At 43.5% G+C, this 20,715-nt stretch overlaps 2 protein-coding genes across 2 annotated transcripts; one reads left to right on the top strand and one right to left on the bottom strand.

The window, feature by feature from the left end:
- Positions 1-938: 938 nt before the first annotated feature.
- Positions 939-10,986, bottom strand: RPS10 (ribosomal protein S10). Its single transcript, XM_089671933.1, has 6 exons — positions 10,844-10,986; positions 6,054-6,203; positions 5,403-5,574; positions 2,926-3,003; positions 1,139-1,194; positions 939-1,025 (listed from the first exon to the last, which is right to left on the bottom strand). Exons 2-6 carry the CDS (start codon positions 6,201-6,203, stop codon positions 981-983), a joined length of 501 nt encoding a protein of 166 aa, XP_089528059.1. The 5' UTR covers positions 10,844-10,986; the 3' UTR covers positions 939-980.
- A 7,955-nt stretch (positions 10,987-18,941) lies between these two features.
- On the top strand, positions 18,942-19,565 carry LOC149467338 (modulator of apoptosis 1-like). Its single transcript, XM_089671935.1, has one exon. The coding sequence runs from the start codon at positions 18,942-18,944 to the stop codon at positions 19,563-19,565; it is 624 nt and encodes a 207-aa protein (XP_089528061.1).
- Positions 19,566-20,715: the final 1,150 nt, after the last annotated feature.

Here is a 20,715-nt window from a genome sequence, read left to right as displayed (position 1 = left end):
CAAATCCTGGGCCATTTTGACAAGCAAAAGGTGTCTTTTTTTCCCCCCCAAGGCAAACATTTTAGCATTCAGTTGTTCATTCTAGATAAACTCGGAATTAGAAAAGGATTATCAGTGCTTCCTGTGCCAGTTTGAATAAGCAACATAGCTTGGGTGGGGTACAGGGGTGAGAATCATGTACAGTAACAAGTGGAGGCAATTACAGTGATTCTAAAGGCTTTTTTTTTTTATAAATAAAAACATGTCTATATTCATCTGCTATGCTCACTGGCCAATGGCTCCCACTTCTGTCTCAGCTGATGAGAAGAGGGAGTCCAGGGATAGAGACTCCAGTGCACATCGCTGGATCAAGAAGGGGGCTTAGGTATTATGGGGGGGATGCTGCACAGAGAAGGTTTTTTTACTTTCACGCAAAGAATGATTGAAGGTAAAAACCTTGAGCGTTTACAACCACTTTTAAGTCTGAAACTGTTGCCATAAGAGTCTAGAGAGCAATGTGATGTGTTTTTGCTGGAACGCTACATTAGCCTTTGTGTTTTAGGATTGGAGGATTCTTTGCAAGAAATAAGATTAACATCAAGTTCACATCAAACCCAACTTTGAAATCATGCGAAATCGCATGAAAAGTAGTGAAAGTACTATTTTAGAAATCAGTGCGGCTCCAACCAAGTTGGAACCGCACCCATTTGACCGCTGTAATTGTAGACAATAGGGTGCAACTTGGCATATGATTTGCAAGTCGCATGGCATGAAAATCACACCCAGTGTGACCGGGGTGTAAAGATTTTTGCAGCTAATATGGAGCCAATATCTGCAATAAAAGAAGCTGCTACATTAAAACTGACTGAACAGATGCTGAACATTATTTTATATTTTTATAAAGAGATCATGCATCTGTACTCCAAAGCACAACTAAAAATAAAGAGTGCTAAAATAAGTGGTGTTCCAAAAATTTATTCACAAATTAAATCTGATGTGCATTATTGGGGGGGCTGCTGTCCACGACCACGTCCAAATCCTCCTCTCTAAAAAAAAAAAAAAAAAAGGAAGTAAAAATGGAATAATTAGATTAAAACAAAAGGGCTATACATTTCACAAGACCATACTTGATTTGCCAAAAGAAAAAAAGTTTACTTACAAATTGGAATTCTGTAGCTGCTCCAGCACCAGCCTCAGCCTTTTTATCAGCTCCAGCTGCAAAATTAGAAAATTAATGAAAAATTAGAAAAAGTAGCCATGTCCCTTATTTAACCATTTACCACCTGGCCAATGGTAAAATGACGGCCGGGCGAGACTCGCATCGATCTGGGAGGGCGTTATAGGACATCCTTTCCGGATTGCACATGCCTGCAGGGCCACTCTGTCGAGATTTGTCACCGGCTGTGTACCTTGAACAAGGTCGATGACAGATCTGTGCACCGGCCCCATTGCCAGCACCATGTGACCTGCTGTGACAAAGCACAGCAGGTCACATGACAGTTGTAAACAATGGATGGCTTCCTTTCATGCCATCCATTGTATACAAGTGTCTAGCTGTGAATGGTCACAGTGATTGTGTGTAAAAAAAATAAAAAAATACTGATCACTTCCCCAAAGTAGTACAATGTTACTATGGTAACATTCTACTACTTTGGTCATAGTGTAATATGAAAAGAAAATCCTAAGAGAAAAAAGATTTTTATAAAAATCATCAATAAAATTTAAGGACAATTTAACAAAAAAAAAAAAATAAAAATATTTATTTTTTTCCAGTACCATCACCAGTTAGTGTCCCTGATCACGGCCACACCAGTTATATGATGACACTATACTGCACTCGTAACAGTATATATATATAAAAAAAAAAAAGTTTCTAATTTCTTCATTTTCCAAAAAAAAAAATTACAACATCAAAAAACTCGCCATGCTTCTTATGAAATACGTTAGACTGTCTACTTTGCAAAAAGGAGTCATTTGAGGGATATCTGTACTGTTCTGATATTTTTGGGCCTCAAGAAATTATATTGGCTGTCAGTACTTCAGGACTGATCAATTTTCAGATGTATGCCATATAGTTTGTGAACTCTAGCTTTCCTACAGACTAAATAAATACTGATTTGGGTTATTTTCACCAAAGAAATGTAGCAGAATACATCTTGCCCTAAATTTATGAACAATTATTTATTTGCAAACTTTTATAACAGAAGCAAAGAAAAACATGATTTTTTTTGTTCAAAATTTTTTGGCTTTTTTTGTATATTTAGCAAAAAAATAAAAATCCCAGTGGTGATTAAATACCACCAAAAGATAGCTCTATTTCTGTGAAGTGATAAAAATTTAGTTTGGGTACAGTGTTGCATGACAGCGCAATTGTCAAAGTGTGGGAGCGCTGAAACCTGAAAATTGGCCTGGGCAGGAAGGCGGTAAAAGTGCCCGGTATTGAACTGGTTAAGAACTGCACCTATTATATTATATATGGGCAAACACCCCCCCCCCACCAAAATCCAGTGTGCTCCTAAGTTGCTGCACCCAACTGACAATACCTTCTTTCACTTGTGGACTATCTACATATTCTAAAGATAGGAAGATTCCAGCAGAGAAACAAAAAAACTTGGGTATATTGTTTGGAATATCCTGTGCAGCAGACAGTTGTGCAATCAGGTTGTCCGCTCAGGACCAGGCATCTGTCTGTATTTTCAGTGTTTTTAAAGTTATTAAACATGGGCAAATTAACATGAACTGCAGGCGAAGTAGTAATATGTATAATATGTAGTTTATTTTCATTATTTTGCCCAGACACTTAACAAAAAAAATTAAAAACAAAAATTGTTTAGAAGGTACACCGCTTTTTTTTGGGGGGGCTGGGGAGATTCGCCTGACACCGTGTTACACCCTAAATACAGGTTTACCATGTAAGAAAAGGTGGAGTTAGCCACACACACTTACGTGGAGCAGTGCTGCGTCTGTAGGTATCTCTGTCTGTCTCACCACGGGATAAACGGGCAGGACGTTCACCCTCTAAACCTGAAAAAAAAAAAAAAAAACAACACACACACATTAGTGGTAGAGCATAAGAAATATATACTAATGGGGAAACGATCATTTTAAAACTTCAGAATGATGTTCTGACCCTTGGAAGAAATGTGTAACTTATTAAAAAACCTGCCTCCTTTAAAGAACTGTAAAAAAAAAAAAAAAACAAAACCCTGCTAAACATTTTCTGGCAGATCCAAGTCAATAAAAACTAATGCATTTAAAACAGGGGTGTCCATTTTCACGTAGAAAATGGAAGATCGTACAGCTTCTTCCTGCTATAAAAGTTTGTGACTGGGGTTAATCTTAACATGTATCCATAACCAAAACTTTGAGTTTTTAAATAGATTGGGGAAGGATTAGAACTGCCATCAAGGAAGTTGGAGAGATTCCTTCACTTTATGTTTGGGGAAAAAAAAAAAAAACACAAAAAAAAAAAACACCACACAAAAAACAAAAAAGGAAAGCTGTCCCGAAATCCTATTGTCATTCTCATCCACTGAGAGATAGAGAAATCATATACTGTTGGCAAGTCTAAAAGCAGTCCAGCTGAGAGGTGGGCAACAGCAGACACACCATGAAGCAAACAAGGCTGGATTGTAAAGTTTTGCCCAGAACAAGATCTACTCTACTTCTCTTGATGTGGCAAGTCTTCCTCTGATGGTTGATGCATGACAATGCCATAGAATCCGGATGAGATGACCCTCCAAGCCTGCATATCCAGCATTACACCGACAACCACATCACCTGAAGTTTCCGAATATTAATAGAAGGACCAAGATTCTCCCACACTTACAAGAGATATTTTTTTTTCTTTTGTACAAACATTCTAAATATGATGAACAGGCAACAGTCAACATAATCACTTTCCAGGATTCCGCCAACCTGCATATATTTAGATCAGTGGTTGTCAACCGCTAAAAAGGGGCCTCACATGCGGCCCCCGACTTCACCAAAGTGCAGCAGAGAACGTTCAATAAATGAGAGGACTGTCGGAAACTGATACCTAGACCTAACAGAGGAAATGAGGGTCAGAAAATGAGGACATGCAACACTTTTGGCTAAGGGAAATGTTACAGGAGACCATATAAGGCTAGTAGAGATCAATGCTATTACCCTAGTCAATATTCCCATTACAAACTACTGAGGTTATAGGGCTGCACATTATGTACCAAAGGCAGCAGAGATCTGCAAGTGGAAGGAAAGAAAACTGCTCAATTCCCCCCATCAAGTCAGTATTGAGGTGGGCATCCCATGTGCAACGTCATTGTGTTCTTGCTGGCGGCACTAAATCATTTGGGGAAAAAATTAACAAGCTGGTTTGCACAATTTGATCGATAGGTTGACTTGTTTACAATCAGGGTACCCATACATGGATTGAAATTCAAGCGGTCCCTGCTGAACCTCCTGAATGTCAACCCATGTATGGCCGGCTTTAGTTGATATATGCAAGTCCACACAACTAAACCAACCAGGTGTGAAAGACACCTGGAGAAAAAAAAAAACCCCTGCACAGTCAGTGAATGTAAACCAAGGGAAAAAAAAAAAAAAAAGTTAAGTTGACAGTACCTTAGGGAGTCTCTGTGACAAGTCTATGGACAACAGTTCCCATGTCAACCCATCAAATGCAGCCATAAATGAGAAAATTCGTACATCTTTTGATTATTATTTTATTTATTTTAAATCAGAATATTAGTGGAAAATGAATGAATGTGACAAAGCCAATATTTAGCCAGGTACTGAGGGGAGGTAACTTTAAAGTGGATCTAAAGGCTGAAGGTTTTTTTTTTTTTTTACTGTATTCCTACACCGTCAACAGGGGGGCTCGGGAAGAGAATCGGATCGGGGCTGCTCTGTGCACAACCACTGCACAGAGCAGTGTTTTTTTTTTCCTAAATAACAATCACTTTAACAAAAAATGCGAACACACTGCTTGTAGGGAAAATAGCAAGACTGCCAATTTTGCTCTTTTGAAAATACTGTTTGCCTGGCTATCATGCTGTTACAAGTTACCAAGTGATATAGTCAGAGATCCATGCTACAAGTATTCTTAGAAGATGATCAAAAATAGCAGTCCCGATATCACTCCTAATAGTGTTGATAGCCTAATTTGGGAAGGGGGAATCCCAGCGACATGACTGGCAGAAAATGGCCTGTCATATGCTGTACCTCATTGGCTATAGATCTACTCCTTGTGGAAACTAAGGGGGATAAGCATACGTACTAACAACTGAGCAAACAAGTGTACCAGATGAGCAGTTATAAGAATGCAGTCCAACAATTCACTGGAGCTTCATGAATTTTAGAAAGACAAATACACAGTATAATACCAAAGCTAAAAAACCTTGAAGTGCCCACTTTAACAGACTAACCAGCATTCCATCCATTACCTTTAGGTCGTGGTCTGCCTGTCTCAGGACGACTCCTCCTTAGAGTTGCAGGAACAATCTCTGGAGGTAAGTGTAGAAAATCCCGCAAGTACTGGATGCCCTCATTTGTCAGGTACCAGTAAAAGTGACGCCACGCAAACTGCTCTTTCACGTATCCCCGAGACTTCAAAGACTACAGGAGAAAAACAGTAAGGATGACGATTTCAAAGTGCCTAAATATTTCAAATTACATATGAAGGGTTTAAATTATCCTCAGAATTACTGATAATAGGAAACAGCTTTTTGCAGATTTGCAAATATACAGTGGGGTTGATTTACTAAAGGCAAATATACTGTGCACTGCAAGTGCAGTAGCTCTACATAGTTCTGTAATGAGGGGAAGCTCTGTCGATTTCTATCATCCAATGATGTGCAAACACAAATGCTGGGTTTTTTTTTTTTTTATTTTGCTTGCATGCGACTGGGTATTCTTTGCAAAGTGAAGCTTTACCTCACTTACTAAGGTCTGGAGAAACTGTACTTGCAACGCACAGCATATTTGCCTTTAGTAAATCAACCCCACAACGTTTCAATCCCCACACAAGCTTGACAACTATCAAGGTGAACACAAAAGATATACAAGTGTTGTAAAAAGATTTCCTTCTCTTTTACCTGCATAGCCTTCATGACATGGAGGTTAGGTACATTCTTGTCTGCCAATTCTGGATGCTTTGGCATATGCACATCCTTCTTGGCCACCATAACTCCCTCCTTAAACAGGAGCTCGTAGATGGCAATGCGGTTTTTCTTAGGCATCAACATCTAAAAAGGGAGAGAACACACTGCAAAATCACACATCTGTTCTTTAAAATATTAGTGCTGCATATATAAACAAACAACCACCACAATAGGACCTGTGTAGCCTTATTCATAGTAAACCCACGACAAGAGAAATAGAGACACTGGCGAGGATGGCTCATACAAATGCTAGATTCCTGGTGTGAAGGCACTGACATCAATACTTTGAAAAGTATGAAGACACAGGGATTCAAAAGTCCTTAACTGCATATATGTTTCAGGTAAGTGAATTAAAGTGTTACTAAACCCAGGACCCTGGGTTCACTCTGGTTTCCCACAGTACACACACCATGGAAATTATTTTAGTAAAAATAAACTGCTAAATACCTTTTCTCATCAGCAGTTAGAGCAGTCTTATGACTTCTATCAGTGTTCAACAGAGCACGGATTACAGCTTGTAGGAGGAGTTTTCTTTCTGCTCTATGAGGATGCAGAACCCCTAACCTCTGTCTGGATAGTGCTGATTGGCCCTGTGCTGATCACATGCACCCTCCCAAGGGGAAAAAAACAACCTCTAGCAATATACACCAAACTGAGCATGTGCAGAATGTCTACACATGATATATCTTATCTCGAGATAAGAGGGGGTAACTGGAAGAAGGGGAGGATCAGAGAAGTCAGGATCAAACAGCATTTTTAGACAGTGCAGAGGATTAACCCCTTAGGCTCCACATTGAGTACATCAATCATGCTTTACTGAATATACAGACTGAATTAACTGTTGTGGGTTTAGTAACACTTTAAATTCTGGAACCAAGGTGGAAAGAATGATGGGCAACTTGCAGTTTAAGAAGAATAAAGCCATCCATTTAGAGCACAGTGTGCGTGCGTCAGTGATGTCACTGGCTGCTTCAAGTGTGAATATCTAAACACCACACGTTTAACAGTCACTGTACCTACAGGTAAACCTTATTAGAGGCTTACCTGTGGGTACAAGTTAAAAAGCATAGTTTACTACTACTTTAAAGCACAGGTGGCTCATTGGATACAGCTACTGTTGGGGATGACAATTTACAAACTGTACTGTCCTAAATAAGGGCCACTTTACACCATTGTAAAGCAGTAGTGCATGTTAACCCACATTGCCAAAACTGCTGCTTGTACAATTTTTGCACAGCTTGGGTATGTTAGCAGCTCATTCAACAGACTGGAGTGGTGTGCACAGGCCCTTTATGTACATAAATCCTATACAACTCAGCACCACTGTTGCCTCTTACATTGACACAATGTACCAACAAGGGGGAAGACTATTGTTTTGTACCTAACTGAACATTTCAGGCCTAGAGCACAGTAACACGAATGGCACTCAAGCCTAACTTCTTAACCCCGAACACATATGTGCGGCAGCAGTAGGGTGGACTTCAAAGTGGTTCTAAAGGCTTACTTTTTTTTTACCTTCATGAATTCTATGCATGAAGGTAAAAAACCTTCTGTGTGTAGTAGCCCCCCTAATACATCAATGTCCACAAGAGTATCAGTTCACTGGGGACTCTGAGGGGACAGGGCCAAGCCACGGTTCTGTTGGTGAATGGACATGCAGAGTAGTGGCTTAGGAGCATGCCTGCTTGGGTGCCCCCGTAGTAAACTGCTTGCTGGAGGGGCACCAAGCAGGAGAGAGGGGCCAAAAGCGTAAGCAGGGGACCAGAGAAGAGCAGGCCAGCAGGGGTGCTCTGTGCAAAACCACTGCACACAGCAGGTAGGTATGACATGTCATTAAACAAAAAAAAAAAAAAGGAAGACGTTTAGTATCACTTTAACACTCACACGCTGCACATGTGCATTACTAGGCAGCCAACGTTTCTGTGCTGAAAGTTCCCTCCTAGCACAAAGACTGAACTGTGAAAAAACAGCTTTTGTTCCCCGCTAACGATTGGTAGCTGGTGGGACCAGCTCCTGATCATGTGACAGCCTGCCGTATGGGATGTACGAATAAGCAGATATCTTATGAACTACCATGGCGCTCCAAAGCGCCATGGTAGTTTATTGTGAACTACAAGCCGCTAAGGCTGCTGGGACTTGTAGGCACTTATTCACAGAACACTGTGAATGATGGACGCAGCCATGTGGGCGGTGGGAACATGTTAGGTGTTCCACCCTAAACGTATGCTTTAAGGCAGTGGTCTCCAAACTGCAGCCCTTTGCTTGCTTTTATCTGGCCCTTGGGGCACAGTGCCCCCCAATGACACCGACGACGGGGCACAGTGCCCCCCAATGACACCAACGACGGGGCACAGTTCCTCCCAATGACACCAACAACGGGGCACAGTTCCTCCCAATGACACCAACGACGGGGCACAGTTCCTCCCAATGACACCAACGACGGGGCACAGTGCCCCCCAATGACGGGGCACAGTGCCCCCCAATGACACCAACGACGGGGCACAGTTCCTCCCAATGACACCAACGACGGGGCACAGTTCCTCCCAATGACACCAACGACGGGGCACAGTTCCTCAGAATGACACCAACGACGGGGCACAGTTCCTCCCAATGACACCAACGACGGGGCACAGTGCCTCCCAATGACACCAACGACGGGGCACAGTGCCTCCCAATGACACCAACGACGGGGCACAGTGCCTCCCAATGACGGGGCACAGTGCCCCCCAATGACACCAACGATGGGGCACAGTTCCTCCCAATGACACCAACGACGGGGCACAGTTCCTCCCAATGACACCAACGACGGGGCACAGTGCCCCCCAATGACGGGGCACAGTGCCCCCCAATGACACCAACGACGGGGCACAGTTCCTCCCAATGACACCAACGACGGGGCACAGTTCCTCCCAATGACACCAACGACGGGGCACAGTTCCTCAGAATGACACCAACGACGGGGCACAGTTCCTCCCAATGACACCAACGACGGGGCACAGTGCCTCCCAATGACACCAACGACGGGGCACAGTGCCTCCCAATGACACCAACGACGGGGCACAGTGCCTCCCAATGACGGGGCACAGTGCCCCCCAATGACACCAACGATGGGGCACAGTTCCTCCCAATGACACCAACGACGGGGCACAGTTCCTCCCAATGACACCAACGACGGGGCACAGTTCCTCCCAATGACACCAACGACGGGGCCCAATTCCTACCAATATTATTTATTTCAGGTACTTCTATAGCACCGTCAATTTACGCAGCGCTTTACACATATGTATTGTACATTCACATCAGTCTCTAACCCTCATGGGGTGCACAATATAATGTCCCTAACTCACATTCATACATACACATACTAGGGACAATTTAGACAGGATCCAATTCACCTACCAGCATGTCTTTGGAGTGTAGGAGGAAACCGGAGTACCCAGAGGAAACCCACACAGGCACAGAGAGAACATGCAAACTCCAGGCAGCTGGTGCCGTGGCTGGGATTCGAACCAACGACCCTAGTACTGCCAGGCGGAAGTGCTAACCATTTAGCCACTGAGCTGCCCAATGACACCAGTTATGGGGCACAATTCCTGCCAATATGGCACAGTTCCTCCCAATGACGCCAATGATGAGGCAGTTTCTCCCAATTACATCAGTGATGGGAGACAATTCCTCCTCAACACACCGATGATGGGGCACTATTCCTACCAATGACATCAACAATGGGCCCCAATTACACCAAGAATGGGGTACTATTCCTACCAATGACACCAAGGATGGGGCATTGTTTACTCCAACTGATGCTGGGACATTTTCTACTCCCGATGGGCACAGTGCAGCCCCTCTAAAGTCAGGACAGTAAACTGGCCCTTTGTTCAAAAAGTTTGGAGATCCCTGCTTTAAGGGATGGGTTATAATCCCTGATTAGTATTTTTGCCATCCCATGGCAAGGTTTTCCTTCACTACCTGACCCATAGTCGAAACAGGAAGCAAGGGGAATCCCTGGTAGTCACTAGAACAAGAGTCCCCAATGAAGGATTTCCCCCTCTATTCCTGTTCTGGTGACAACCCAAATAGTCTCAAGTGATCAGGACAGGCAGGATAAATCCCCCTAAGAGGAAACAGAGGATGTAAAAATCAAAAGCACACACCACACCATCACATGCACCCCTCTCCATTCTAATAAAAGAAAAGAAAAAAAAAGTTTCGGACTTCAGCTATACTTTATTAGCACTTGTCAGGATCTTCTGCATGACGATACAAAGGCCACGTGAATTGGTAATAATTTGAATGTTGTGCTTCCTATGTCCAGCATAGCAGAGATAGGTTTCCCTCCCATGGTGCTTTCTAAAGCCTATGTATACATAAAGCTCCCACTCCTGAACTCTCCTATGAAGTGCTCCGTGGGTCCTCCATGTCCCCCTACTACACGAAACAAGCAGTGCACTCGGCGGAGGTTTAGCAGCAGAGGCGAACACACGCTGTACAATACAGCCAGCAAAGGAGAGCCGCCTGTGGACACAGCAACAACGAGCAGGCCGCAACACAAGCCCAAACCCCACCATGTCACTGAATACACATCTTCCTAGTCACAGACACACAATATTCAACGCCTCTGTTCCTTCTGAGAACCTTCTACTTCTCTGCCGGGCACCCGACCCGCACGGTGAACGGATGGCCGAGAAACACAACGGATTCCAATTACCCCGGTAGTAGCTCACCTTTGCAGCTTTCTCGGCGGCCTGAGCAGGAAAGGAAAGAGCATGCGCAGAGCGAGCTACTTCCTTCTGCCTGTAGGACCCCAGTTGGGACGTCTAAGACACTGCCTGATTTAAAAAAAAATAAATCATGACCTGTACGAAAGTACTCAACTGATTATTGCATACTGAACTATTTTTAGGTACAAAAGATGTATTCAGCTTTCTTTTTAATAACTGAAAAGTGATGAACGATGTCTGCTAATAAGGAACAATACCAACCAATCATGGCTACTTGTTTGGGAACCTTGCATTGTCACAAGGCTGTAAAGCCAATCACAAACACTTCACACCAGATGCAGTCCAGTGCATTTTTTTCCTGCATCAAAAATGCATGCACAGTGTTTTCCATGTATTCACACCAGTGCAGTCAGCTCCCAGTGCAGAAAAAAAAGTAGAAGATGCATCAAATCTACACCGGAACGGCACGTGGTGTGAACTGTAAGCAAAAACGTATCTGGAATGCATCCAGAGTGCGTTTTTGTGATGTGAACTGGCCCTTAGTTATGCACACTTTCTGGTGCGTTTTTGATGCATTCCAGTTAATTTTTTCCCCTTTTTCTTCACTTCATATTGGGACATGTGCGTTCCAGTGCTTTTTGGTGCGGTCTGGTGTGTTTTAGTACAGTTATGTGCAGGAAAAATGCAGCCTGTTCTTTTTTTCTGCAACCAGAACACACTGGAACTGGAAACACCGATGTGAACTAACATCGACAACCATATAACCTACTTTATGTGCAGTTTGGATGCAGAAAAACAGCACACTGAAATGTCTGTAGTGTGAACTGACCCTTAATGTAACTTGCCTGCTCATTTTTAATAGAGCATTTAGTTCCACATTCATGCCAAACTCCAGCTAATACTTAGGGCTGGTTCAGACTGGAATGCAGTCCAGTGTGTGTTTTTTTCTGCATCAAAAATGCTTGCACAGTGTTTTCCATGTATTCCAATGCTCACACCTGTGCAGTCAGTTACAGACAGTTTCCGATGCAGATATAAAAAGTAGAACATGCTGCATTTTTTCTGCACAGAACCATACTGGAACACAGCAAAACGCATCAGCAACGAACCGGAACAAAGTGTGGTGTGAACTTTAAAGCGATTCTAAAGGCTCTTTTTTATGTAAAAAAACATTATATAGTATCACTCCTAATGCAGTGAATACAAGCGGCGCATACATTTCATAATGCTATCATTAAACATCAATTAACATTCATATATTGTGTCATTCTTTGTCTTCACCAATATTGCTGTAACAAAAAATACATCAATGAATAAAATTATAATATTATTATACAGTATTTATATAGCGCCAACAGTTTGCTCAGCGCTGTACATTATAATGGGAGACAGTACACGAGACAGTACAGTAACAATACAATACACGAAGGGTTTGAGGGCCCTGCTCCTTGGAGCTTATAATCTAGGAGGGAGGGGATAGTGGTACAGGAGGAAATAGCTGTGGGGAATGGAGTGGTAGGAAGAGTTGAGGAGATAAGCAATTAGGTGAGGGCGGGGTAGGCTTCCCTGAAGAGATGGGTTTTCAGGGTGCACCTAAAGGTGAGGAGGGTAGGTGACAGTCTGATGGATTGCGGTAGTGAGTTCCAGAGGATGGGGGAAGCCCTGGAGAGGTCCTGGAGATGGGCATGGGAGGAGGAGACCAGGGAACTAGAGAGTAGGAGGTCTTCTGAGGAGCGGAGAGTACGTTTTGGGTGGTAAATGGATATCAGGTCGGCGATGTAGTTTGGGGCAGTGTTATGAACAGCTTTGTACGTCAATGTTAGTAATTTGAATTTTATGCGTTGGGCAATCGTAAGCCAGTGGAGGGATTGGCAGAGGGAGGTGGCGGATACGGAGCGGTTAGTAAGGTGGATGAGTCTGGCTGCAGAATTCAGGATAGACTGAAGCGGGGATAGGTGACTAAATTAGCACACTCTAATTATTAAAGTAAACCCAAGGAAAAACATTCACTTTCACCCTTTAAAGCTGACACAACTATAAATTATAAAATCTTTTTCCTTTCCCAAATTATATTAATACATTAAAAAATATAAATAAGATAAAAATAATAAGTAAAAAGTAAAAAAATATATAAAATAAATATAAATAAATATTTCCTTATCCAAATGGCCACAAGTGCAATTCCAAAAAACTATAGTCCTCTTTTTTTCTTCTTCCAAGAAAATATCTCTCCTATTTTCAATCTTCAAATCATGTCCAAATATTCATATACCTCAAAAACCAAAAAAAAACAACATAGTGTAATGTGATATGATACCTTCCCTAATTGCCAATTCATTTATGAGGAGAATGGAGGAGGAATTCCAGGATTGATCTGGACCCGGGAGCCTGAAGCCATCTCTTATATGTGTGACAAGTTTGTTTGAGACATCATTGGGGAGAGTGGAGGAGGAATACCAGGATTGATCTGGACCCGGGAGTTTGATGCCATCTCTTATGTGCTTTACAAAGTTTGTTTAAAACATTATTGGGGTAATTATCCACTGCTACACGAGTTGGAGTGCTGTTTGTTCTGTGCAGTGGGTTAAATAATAACATTGAATTGTCACAGAGTATGTATGATAGCAGTGGTCACTTGAGTGGATCACTATTGTTGGTTGAAGTGTTCACAGAAGAGTGTTTTTACACTTGGATTTATTTATATACTTTTTATATATGGGTGTATATGTTTAAGCACGTATATATAGAGATATATATTTGAATATATATATATATATATATATATATATATATAAAATATATATATATATTATTTATCACATGCACAATTTTAGTGTTTGCTGTGACTCACTACATATGGCACGTTTTCCCTTTTGATATAAGGATAATACACTATGTTAAGTTTTTTTTTTGTTTTTGAGGTATATGAATATTTGGACATGATTTGAAGATTGAAAATAGGAGAGATATTTTCTTGGAAGAAGAAAAAAAGAGGACTATAGTTTTTTGGAATTGCACTTGTGGACATTTAAGGATAAGGAGGATATTTATTTATATTTATTTTATATATTTTTTTACTTATTATTTTTATCTTATTTATATTTTTTAATGTATTAATATAATTTGGGAAAGGAAAAAGATTTTATAATTTATAGTTGAAGCGGGGATAGGCTGTGGTGAGGTAGGCCGGTGAGGAGGGAGTTACAGTAGTCAAGTCGTGATATAATAAGGGAGTGAATGAGTTGCTTTGTAGTTTCTGGGGTTAGGAACGGACGTATTTTGGAGATGTTGCGGAGGTGGAGTCTACATGAATTTGTCAGCGATTGGACCTGGGGTTGGAAAGACAGATTGGAGTCTAGAATGACACCTAGTACTCTGGCTTGCGTGGTGGGACTGATGGTGGTGTTGTTGGTCTTGATGGAGAAGTGGGGAATGCAGGCTGGGGGGAAAACTAGGAGCTCGGTTTTGGAAAGGTTTAATTTGAGGAAGTGGAGTGTCATCCAATCTGATATGTCATTCAGAAGGCTAGTGATTCGGGTGGAGACTGAAGGATTGAGGCGAGGGGTAGAGAGGTAGATTTGGGTGTCATCGGCATAGAGATGGAAGTTGAAGCCGTGGGAGTGTATCAGTTGGCCAAGGGAGGAGGTGTAGATGGAGAAGAGAAGGGGCCCGAGGACAGAACCTTGAGAGACCCCAACAGAGAGGGGGAGTGAGGGGGAGGAGGCAGCGTCATAGGTAACACTGAAGGAGTGCTGTGATAGGAAGAGAGCCAGGAGAGAGCGGAGTCTCTGAGGCCAAAAGAGTATAGTTTTTTGCGGAGGAGGGGGTGGGCGACCATGTCTAAAGCCGTGGAGAGGTCAAGGAGTAGGAGCACTGAGTAGTGGCCATTAGCTTTGGCGGTTAGCAGGTCGTTGGTGAGAGTGAGTAGGGTGGTTTCGGTGGAGTGAAGGGGATGGAAGTCAGACTGTAGGGGATCAAGGAGGTTGTTGTCGTTGAAGTGGGAGCTTAGGCGATTATAGACTAAGCGCTCAAGGAGTTTGGATGTAAATGGCAGCAGGGAGACGGGTCTAAGGTTGTTTAGATCGGTGGGATCCAGGGAGGGTTTTTTAAGTATGGGAGTGATGTCCACGTGCTTCAGAGGGGAGGGGAATGCACCAGTAGAGAGGGAGAGATTAAAGATATCAGTGAGGGAGCATAGGATGGAGGAAGAGGGTGATCGTAGGAGTTGTGTGGGGACAGGGTCAAGGGGGCAAGTGGTAAGGCGAGCTTCAGAGAAGACCTTAGTGACCTCTTCAGTGGTAGCAGGGTCGAAGGAGTGGAGTGTTGAGGGGTTTTTAGTGTGAGGAATGTTGGGCGGGGTGGAGGTCTGGACAGTGGCGAGGTCGAAGGAAAGGGGTGTTGAGGGGGTTTACGTGTGAGGGATGCTAGGTGGGGCGGAAGTCGATCTTGCTTTGGAAGTGGTTAGCAATCTCGTGGGCGGTGAGTGAGGTACTGGGTGGAGGTGGGGGCGGAGAGAGTAGAGAGTTAAAAGTAGAGAAGAGCCAGCGAAGACTGGAGGAGAGGGTATTGATGAGGATTACAAAGTAGGCTTGCTTGGCAGCGTGGAGGGAAGAAGTGTAGTTGCGGAGGGCAGACTTATTGCCCTGGGTGAACGCTTGTTGGGATCTGGATAATGAATCAACTAAGTGAATATGACACAAAATTGTGACAATCTACGTATTCCGTGAAAAAAAAAATATATATAAAAACTCAGAAAAAGTCCCGTGATAGAAATTAAAGTCCAGTGTTGAAATAAATTCATTAAGAAAAAATTAAAGTCCAGTGATGAAATGAATTCATGTGACGCAAAAAACATAAACGTGTTGAAATTCTGTGCTGAGCCCACCATGCACCCCCACTCAGGTGTGCACTCACCAGAAATAGCCTTTTTTAAAGCATAATCAAGAGGATATCCATTAATTGGACCAGGAGGTTCCTCCAAGGTGTCTGCAGCTGGCTGGAGTTACTCTTGAAGGACTGAGTAGCCAGCGCATAAAGTGTGCTTTTAATTTGGGGCTGATGGGCCAATGGCTCCCGCTTGCTGCCTCAGCCAATGAGAAGGCAGAAACCTGGGATTGCCGAGGCTGTCATTCACAATGCTGGATCGCAATGAGGCTCAGGTAAGTATGGAGGGGGCAGAGGGGACTGCTGCACACAGAAGGTTTTTTTACGTGCATGCATAGAATGCACTGTACTGGAACACAGCAAAACACATCAAAAGCACACCGGAACAGAGTGTGGTGTAAACTGTAAGCAAAAACGTATCCGGAGTATAGGTGAACTAGCCCTTAAGCAGTTACAGAAAAAAAAATTTTCATCTCCTGTACTGTGTCCGCAGTCTCTGGTCATCCCCTGTACTGTGTCCGCAGTCTCTGGTCATCCCCTGTACTGTCTGCAGTCTCTGGTCATCTCCTGTACTGTCTGCAGTCTCTGGTCATCTCCTGTACTGTGTCCACAGTCTCTGGTCATCTCCTGTACTGTGTCCACAGTCTCTGGTCATCTGTACTGTGTCCGCAGTCTCTGGTCATCTCCTGTACTATGTCCGTGGTCTCTGGTCATCTCCTGTACTATGTCCACGGTCTCTGGTCATCTCCTGTACTGTGTCCGCGGTCTCTGGTCATCCCCTGTGCTGTGTCTGCAGTCTCTGGTCATCTCCTGTGCTATGTCCGCAGTCTCTGGTCATCTTCTGTGCTATGTCCGCAGTCTCTGGTCATCTCTTGTGCTATGTCCGCAGTCTCTGGTCATCTCCTGAACTATGTATGCAGTCTCTGGTCATCTCCTGTACTGTGTCTGCAGACTCTGGTCATTTCCTGTACTATGTCTACAGTCCATTGGTTCAGAATATTTTTTTGTTTTTCACCTCTAAAACCTAGAAAACCTGTCAAATTCAGGTACCCGCTCCCCCTCCCTCCCCAAAGGTCCGCAGTCTCTAGGTCATCCCCTGTACTGTTTGCAGTCTCTGGTCATCCCCTGTACTGTCTACAGTCTCTGGTCATCTCCTGTACTGTCTGCAGTCTTTGGTCATCCCCTGTACTGTCTGCAGTCTCTGGTCATCCCCTGTACTGTCTGCAGTCTCTGGTCATCTCCTGTACTGTGTCCGCAGTCTCTGGTCATTTCCTGTACTGTGTCCGCAGTCTCTGGTCATCTGTACTGTGTCCGCAGTCTCTGGTCATCTGTACTGTGTCCGCAGTCTCTGGTCATCTCCTGTACTATGTCTGTGGTCTCTGGTCATCTCCTGTACTATGTCCGCGGTCTCTGGTCATCCCCTGTACTGTGTCCGCAGTCTCTGGTCATCTCCTGTGCTATGTCCGCAGTCTCTGGTCATCTCCTGTGCTATGTCCGCAGTCTCTGGTCATCTCTTGTGCTATGTCCGCAGTCTCTGGTCATCTCCTGAACTATGTATGCAGTCTCTGGTCATCTCCTGTACTGTGTCTGCAGACTCTAGTCATTTCCTGTACTATGTCTACAGTCCATTGGTTCAGAATATTTTTTTTTGTTTTTCACCTCTAAAACCTAGGCGCGCCTTATGGTCTGGTGCGTCTTATGGGGCGAAAAATACGGTATATTAACCAGTTGCCCTCTGCCCTATAGCAGAAGTACTGCTACAGGGCGGCAGGGCTGCGCAAAATAACGCATATATACGTGATTTGCATTTCTGAGCAGGGCGTGCGCTGCTATTAATGGCTACAGATGTCAGCCACCGGGTCCCAGCCGGCACTCGCCGATCATCAGGGAAAGCTGACAGGAGAGAGACCTGTGTGTAAATCTAGGGAACTGTTATTTTATACACTAGTTGTGGTTTGTTTACATCCATATACAGCCACAACCATAGAGGTCCCATTACAGACAAGTCCCTGGGTGTGCTTCCTGCCCCTACAAGGAGGTCAGGAAACCCCAGGATGTTATATAGTTGTTTTCCAAGAAGTATCAGGCAGAGGGTTCCAGCCTGCCATGTGCTATGTATCTGGGGAGAACTGTATGGGGATTCTGTGAGTAATGATCCAGATTAACAAGGCTGTTATCTATGTAGTTGTTACTGAAGCAGATTAGGTCTGCCTCTGTTATATTTCAACTTCTGTATAGGAACCCTAATAACTCTGTAAGAGAGAGATTTGTGGTTCATTATCATTCTATTTACACACTGCAGAATCCTTATAGTTGTCTAAATATATATATAGATCAGTGTTTTCACCTGCATAAGACTGTCAGGTGAACTTTCTGTTAATTGCAGTGTATCTTTGCAGCCTCTTTGCTTGAAGAGCCTTATTGGTCTGGATCTCTCTTTAGCTAGGATTAGCATAGGGAGTGTTGGATAAGATTAGGCTAGAGGTAGGTTAGGCATCCGACGGCCACTTAGACAGATAGAGGCCCGGTTACAGTGACAGCCCAGTTTAGGGATAGGGACTAAGAGTAAGGATAGATAGAGCATTTTATCCTTTTAGGTGATGCATCGCTGATCTTCAGACAAGCAGTGCAATCATCCGCATGTTACTTGGACGCCATCACAGCATCTAAAGTGGAAGCGTGCATCTTATTGACTCTCGCCTCTCCAGGGGCCCCTGCAACCGGACTGCGCTATAACCCATGGTTGGAGGTATTCTGTATACTACATGCACATATACCCGGGTATAATTGCAACCTCCCAATTTATGCTAAATTGTAATTCCTGAATGTTATTCTTATGCATCCTGTTTTATGTGGCTGCTTTATATAAACTTTGCATTAATCTCATACAGGTGTGGTGACATGTTTATCATGTTAGAAATATAAGCTGGATGCATTAATACTGCTATGTATAGTTACTTTAAGTTGTCTACCTGTTACATTCCTAGAAAGGGGTGAGTCTCCTCAATTGCAGGATCCCTATTCTATAGGTGGAGGCACTGCCATTTGTATTATCACAACCCCCTCTTCCATGTAGCGAAGGCTCAGGATTGCCTGCTCATATACAGGTTAGCGCCATAGCTTGTTTGGTGTGGGCCATTTCACATAACCCCCCCCCCCCAAAACAGGGCTACATTTGGAGGCACTGCTGAGATCGAAGTGGGTTTAATAGTCAGTCATGGAGGAGCAACACAAAGAAAAGTGGCGCCCTCAACCTACTCCTAGAAGGAGGTACCTTCCCTCTGTCCCACAAAACGTCAGTGTAAAAGAAGAACAAATGCCAGTTAACTATTCTTATCAGGAAGATGTCAATATTTCACAATCTAGTGAGAATGCTGTTGGCACTTTAAATCAACTGACTGAGATGCTAGCACAAGGGTTACAGGCGGCACATTATAGAAAGCTAAAAGTGTTCTCTGGTAATGTTCCTGTACCACAAGGAGAAGAAGCTTTCGAAGTTTGGAAAGAGCACACCCTTCAATGCTTGAAAGAATGGTCCTGCTCAGAGGAAGGCAAGCGTCAGCGTGTTATGGAAAGTCTGCGATCTCCAGCAGCAGAACTAATCCGCTTGTATCGAGATACCCATGAGGGGGTAAGTGCAACAGACTATATACAAGTACTGTCTGACCATTTTGAACCATACTATGACCTTGAACAGATGGTTGCTGACTATCGTATGACCCGTCAGAAAGAAGGAGAGAGTGTTTCCACTTTTATTAATCGATTGCAGTTACTGTTGTCACGTCTGGTGTATCACACTGCTATACATCCTGATGCAGTGAATTCAATGAGAACTAGTTAATTAGTACGGGGGTTGTTACCTCATCATCCTCTCGCACAGCTCCTCAAAGTGAAGTTATCTGACGATGATCTTCCTCTTCATGGACTAATGAAGTTAGTGAAGAAATTGGAAGCTGACATTCAGTTTAGCACCCCTAAGAAAGTGAAACAACCTTTTAAAGAGGACCTCCCTTCTCGTCCTGTTCAAACTGATCAACCTGAATTCACTTGGTCCAAGTCTTCCATTAACAAGCCCGTTGCATTGCACAGAGGGAGAGACTCTAGAAAGTGCTTCAGGTGTGGTCAGACGGGCCATTCAGCTAGACAATGTCATGACGATTATGAGGGAATGGTGCAAAGTGTGTCATTCCCTGTACAAAAGCACAAAGGACGACTGAAATATTCAAAGTCAGGATCAAAACAGCCTATCATAGGCTCCAAGTCCATTGTTAACGTTACTGTCAACGGACTTAAAACTTCAGCTTTGTTTGACACTGGGTCTCAAGTTACCCTTATCTATCGTTCCTTCTATCAGAAGCATTTGAGCAACACACCACTTCAATCTACTGGACAGATGAAGTTGTGGGGGTTGAACTCTAAGTCATACCCCGTTGATGGAAGCCTGCGCATAATTGTTACTGTACCTGGTTTAGAGGACAAAGGTGTTCCTCCCATGGAGATCACTGCACTTGTGTGTCCTGACACTGGGGACTCCAATGCCGCTCCTGTGATATTAGGTACTAATTGTAAAGCAGTACACTGTGCTTTTCAGAAGTTTCTTGAAGGAGGTCGAACTGCTTCTTTTGATCAAATTGAACTGTCTTCTGATCTTAAAGAGCTTTGTAATGTAATGGGTGGCAGGTGATTCCTGAAAGGAAAGACTGGAGGGCCAGAGTGGACCTATCTACGGTTGTGACTGTGAGAAACTGTTCACCTTACCCCATTGTAATTGATCCTTACCAAAAGGTAGCCCATTGCTATCCTGTGTTTGGTGTTAACCCCTATGCTGAAGTGTGCAAAGTGCAAGTTGAAGGTACCGCTCCTACTGTTGAATTTGATCTGACTGATCCAAACTTATCAGAGCTTTGGGTTCACAGATTGACACAGCAGTTATCAGGATTACCAGAAGTATTTTCTATGGGTGAAATGGATGTAGGCTGTGCCAAAAGTGC

The sequence above is a fragment of the Staurois parvus genome, unplaced genomic scaffold, assembly GCF_062004578.1.
Source record: "Staurois parvus isolate SC_StPar_1 unplaced genomic scaffold, SC_StPar_1.0 ptg000115l, whole genome shotgun sequence".
In the NCBI taxonomy this organism is placed as follows: Eukaryota; Metazoa; Chordata; class Amphibia; order Anura; family Ranidae; genus Staurois; species Staurois parvus.
Note: the sequence above shows the minus strand (reverse complement) of the source record. Positions and strands in the feature narration are given on the sequence as shown.

Bases quoted from the DNA above. Each gene is read 5' to 3' on its own strand.
- LOC149467338 (XM_089671935.1), top strand. From the start codon at position 18,942: ATGGAGGAGCAACACAAAGAAAAGTGGCGCCCTCAACCTACTCCTAGA.
- RPS10 (XM_089671933.1), bottom strand. From the start codon at position 6,203: ATGTTGATGCCTAAGAAAAACCGCATTGCCATCTACGAGCTCCTGTTT. The intron at 3,004-5,402 runs GTAATGGATGGA...TTTTTTTTTCAG, and splicing joins AGGCAGACCACGACCTAAAG to GTTTAGAGGGTGAACGTCCT. The intron at 1,195-2,925 runs GTAAGTGTGTGT...CTAATTTTGCAG, and splicing joins CAGACGCAGCACTGCTCCAC to CTGGAGCTGATAAAAAGGCT.